This window comes from Halictus rubicundus, unplaced genomic scaffold, assembly GCF_050948215.1.
Source record: "Halictus rubicundus isolate RS-2024b unplaced genomic scaffold, iyHalRubi1_principal scaffold0047, whole genome shotgun sequence".
NCBI lineage: Eukaryota > Metazoa > Arthropoda > Insecta > Hymenoptera > Halictidae > Halictus > Halictus rubicundus.
In genome coordinates, this window is record NW_027488588.1 from 566,332 (window position 1) to 571,195 (window position 4,864).

The following is a 4,864-nucleotide window of genomic DNA, read 5'->3' on the forward strand; positions in this document are numbered from 1 at the left end:
TCTTTTCGAGATATTAGAAAAATTAGTGTCACAAACCAACAGAATTTTTTTCAAAAAATTGCAATTGGTCACAATCGTAGAGAAAAATTTGAGGGTTACTTTTTATTACCGTTTTTTATTCGGGCCTGTCTTGAATATTTAAAAACTGCATTTGGTAAATATTTGTCCTGAAGACGGAATTTTTCATTTCTCGCTAGAACATTTCTACAAAGAAAATATCTGGGTTGTATGTCTTGTTACTTGATCGTTTCGAGGTACTTCGATGTTTTATTTCGATCAACGCCATGTAGGTCATCTATGGGAACAGATGCCTGCTCCTGGCAAAACGCTTTTCCCACCAACGTGGTCGGCTAAGCTGAGTCGTACGAGGGAAAAGACGAAGGGGCACCGCAGCCCGGTAAAGATGCGAGCTGCGCGAAAGAGATTTGGTAGGGGAAGCAAGCGGCTCCTACCGTGCCATTCCATGTTTTCACAGCACATTCTTGTGCAGCGTAATTGTTTTATTCTGCATCATTATTCAAGTACATCAATGTTACTGATACGCATACTGAAAATTTCATCGAAATCGGTTGACGAAGAAAAAAACAGCGTTTTCTACTAAGGATCTCCATAAGAACGATTGAATTTTGTCAGTACTTGTAGATTGTATTTATTCTGTTTTTTTTACTGTATAATTATTACAGAATATTTTTTGTTTAAGAATCATTATTTTATAAATATCGCAATAATTTCCAAAGTAATTTTAAATTCTGATATTTTGTTAGATTGTCACCTAGTAATCACTTTCATATTTCCTATATGTGTAAACTCCACACAATCCAATTTTGCAAAAACTTTAACAGCTTCTATCTCAATAACTATTTGTTTGCGACATATTGTTCCTTTCAATCTTTTTCTCTTCTCGATCAGCAGAAGGTGTCAATGTAAAAAAGAAACTGTAACAACAAGTTTAATCGTTATAAACAATTTTACGGCAAGTTTCTCTTATAAACGTCCACCGATCCAGAGATGTAGATTCATCCGTAGGACGGATGACCGTTACTATTTATACACCCTGTACATAATCTGCTTCATACAAAGGTAATAGGGGTATCGTATAGGGGTAACAATAAAGGGAACGAGACAGGGGATTCACAGCTGCATTAGAAAGGGGATTCGCATAGTTACAAGACATTTTAAATTCGGGTTTGTACATGTCTTTGCTACGTCTGTATAGAGCCTTTTTTTCGATACGAACACTAAATCTCTCGAAATTAAGAGAATCTCTTAGCGGCAGCCATCTTGTGACGTCATACTTGCTTCAGAATTCGAATTTTCTGCCGAATATTACAAATTACTCCACGATGAGATAGAAATTCGCAATTTGGGCTCTATACAGACGTAGATTGGACTTTTAGGAAACACAATTGATCACTTCTAAACTGCTCATTGCAATATTGAAGCGGCAGTTTGTCTAGATTTTGACCCTTGCATACGTATATGGATTTCAAACCATGCCGGCCCCCTTAAGGGTGCGTGGCCGTTTGAGCTCTCCAATGCTATCGGAGAGTGCTATTCCTATATTGCAAAATAAAACACTGACGAATTTTTCTCTCGAGAGTAAATCGCGACAGTTTTACTCTCAGAGACACGACTTATGTTTTTTTAATGTAATTTTTCAGCATCGTGCGATACCGAAATTCGTTTTACAAGGAAAGGTTTCCTTGTGATTAAAAAAATTTGAATCAGTAATATTTTTTAATTTCAAAATTTACGTCCACAATCAGAGACCTCAAAACATTATATTTCAAATTTTTGCGGAAATCAAATAATTTTTTCAAATACACGACCGCCATTTTTTAAATTTTGAGTTCAGATCTGTAACCGGCGATCCCGAAAACCTTAGAATACTAATTTTTTAACAGAACGAACAATTTTTTAACGTACACGTTCGCCATATTGGATCTGCCATTTTGTTTTTTTAAATTTTGCGTTCAATTTCGTAATCAGCGATCATCAAAACATTAAAACACAAATATTCAATGAAATCTGGGTCCAGGACGGTCTTCCTGGAAATTGCAATCCGCCTAGGTAAGGGGCCACTTCTGTAAGGTCCTGGTCTGCGCAGGGACATGATCGTATGAAGGAAAAAGAAGGAGATATTGGTGGATGATTCGCTTCCTTGTTGGTCTAGTGATGGGATATTGATCGGATTTGTTGACGCAGGTGCGACGATTATAGCATGAGTAAAGTACAATTTTGGCTAAAATGGGGTACTTTAGTCATCCCGTATAATTTCGCATAGTGATTTGATTATGAAAAATGAATGTATAACATGTGTATGCCAATCAAATGGTAATAATAATTTATCAAAAATATGTAACACGCTTGTTTCGTCGTCTCGTCCTGGACACTTCTGGTTTTTCCTGCCAATAATAGTACCCCACTACTTTCGCCACGATATAGATCCATTACTGCGCCGGACGCGCATGCGCAAAAACCCCGACGAAAATCCCCCCACTGAAGTAGTCAGGTTATCCGGCTGACGGAGCGTGCGAGTTAGTCTTGCTTAAGCCGTCGAACCGTATTGTTGTTTCCTCCGACTCCCTTTGTGATTGGACTCCCTTCCGATCGGAAGCCGTTAGAGCCGAAAACGGACGAGCGGGGTATGTTTAGAGCATTTTTGTTTAATAATATATTTTATTCTTATCATGTATTTTCTTTGAATTTTCTTTGAATTGTGTGTTACAAATGCAGTTTTATATCTGTCCTTTTCGCGCATTGGTACCGACCAAAATGCCGAATTTATATCCAATTTAGTGAAGAATCTACAGTTTCTAGCGTAGACTGTTAAGTCATCAATTCTGGGGAACGGTTGACTCTCTGGTACAAGTAATTTATTTAACTCTCTATAGTCAATGCATAACCGTGATTTTTTTCCTTCTTCTTTTTTTTTGTAAACTAGTGTGACTGGAGCTGCATACGGGCTGCATGATTCTTCTATCAGACCTGCTTTTAGTAACTCTCCAATTTGTTTTTCAATTTCCATTTTATCTTGAAATGACGTTCTGTAGGGTTTTTTCGCAATATATTTCATTTTCGTCAACTTAATTGATGCTTCATAATCCTTTGTAATTCCTGTGTCGAATTTTGAAGTCGCGAATATTTGTTCATTTTCTTTTAGTATATCATCTATTAACAACTGTGTCTTATTTATCCTCAACATGTTTTCTTTTTTTATATCCGTGATTGTTGACTTTTCTTTTTTATTTATCTCATTTTTTTGTGATATTCGCAAATTCTCATCTTGGCACAGTTTAAATTTTTTTATCAAATCTAGACCTAACAACAGATCTTCCTTAAAAGTATTACCTTTTATAATGAAAAGGGGAAAAATTTCTTTTATATTGCCAATTTCCACTAACAAAGTTATTATACCTTCTGATTTTTGTATTCCTGTCAATCCTTTTATTTTTTCACCCCCACTTATCGGTTTTTCTTCCATATTATTTTTTTTCCAAAACTCGTAATTTATTAGAGATATATTAGATCCTGAATCATACAGACCAATTGCAGGATTCTTATTTATTAATATTTTAAGTTTGATAAGAGGGGTGACTATGCGTTTTTTGCTTCTGCAGAATTAGCTATAATTTCTTGAATTTCTGTGTTGTTAACAATTTTAATATTTTCATTTTTTTGTTTATTTATTTTTTGAATTTTCAATCTGCATAGACTTTCAGGATGAAACCTGTTTACATAACCTAATTTTTCACAAAATGAACATGGTGTTTTTGTAACTAAGAGTTTTTGAGTCTCTTTCTTTATTTCATTGAACTTTCCCATTTGTTTCAATTTAGACATTAAATCTTCAATATTATTTAAACTCTTTTTTTCTAATTTATTTTGAATAAACTTTGGTAAATTGATAACAATCAAATTAATCTGGGTGTTTACAGCCATATCTTCATCTGCCTCTAATAGTAAATTTCTTTTCTTTAATGCATATTCTAGTAAAGAGCCATTTAAAAATTTAAAATTATATGCGTAAGCTATTTCAGCCCAAGATTGTGCAGAAAAAGTTTCTAGAAATGAATTTTTCCACAATTCCCAATTATTAACCAAAGACTGTTCTTTCATACAAGTACTAAACCATTCTAAAGCAGATTTATCTAAAAATAATCTTAAGGTCTCAGCGTAATTTGCTTGTGTAATTCTCACTCTTTCACATTCCTGGATAAATAATTTTAGCCATGTATTTGCCTTGAAATTCTCACCATCAACCTTCTCCAAAACCATATCCTTAGCTTTTGACCGATTAGATTTTTCTGTTGACTCAACTTGTGCGCTTGTCGATATTTGCGGAACTTCCTCTAAATATTCATTACCGAAAATCGTATTTCCTTCTTCGTCGAAATAAATAGATTTTAGCTCCTCTGATAAGGTCACTGTCACCTTTCTGAATTTATTACGCACTTTTAAACTTCTCACCACGCCTTTGACAATTTCGTTTTTAAATAATTGGACGTGTTGAACTTCGGTTTGCTTATCTCCGGGAAAAGCAAAAATTTCCTGTTGATCCAACCTCTGAATGGTTTTCACCTTCACCCTGGTGGTCTTGGAATCGGCTCCAGCTTCAGAGGCAAAGTGAAATTTCACTTTGATTAAATCCATTGTATTGATTTGTAAGGCACAAATTTAAATTTCGCCAATATAGGATTTGGAATTATAGGTTATCCGTAGACACGTATTGATGCAGAAAATATACCTGTTTTTAATAAATAAACATATTTACAGATTAGCTCACGGCTAATAACATATTTCAAAAACAATTAATAATATTATACCTGAATCAATACAATTGTCATTAATAGTAAGTAATAAA

General features: G+C 34.4%; 1 protein-coding gene across 1 annotated transcript; it reads right to left on the reverse strand.

The window, feature by feature from the left end:
* Nucleotides 1–3,477: 3,477 nt before the first annotated feature.
* On the reverse strand, nt 3,478–4,653 carry LOC143363438 (uncharacterized). Its single transcript, XM_076804017.1, has one exon. It carries the CDS (start codon nt 4,651–4,653, stop codon nt 3,598–3,600), a length of 1,056 nt encoding a protein of 351 aa, XP_076660132.1. The 3' UTR covers nt 3,478–3,597.
* Between the last annotated feature and the right edge of the window lie 211 nt (nt 4,654–4,864).

Coding starts and splice junctions, on each gene's coding strand:
- LOC143363438 (XM_076804017.1), bottom strand. CDS start 4,653: ATGGATTTAATCAAAGTGAAATTTCACTTTGCCTCTGAAGCTGGAGCC.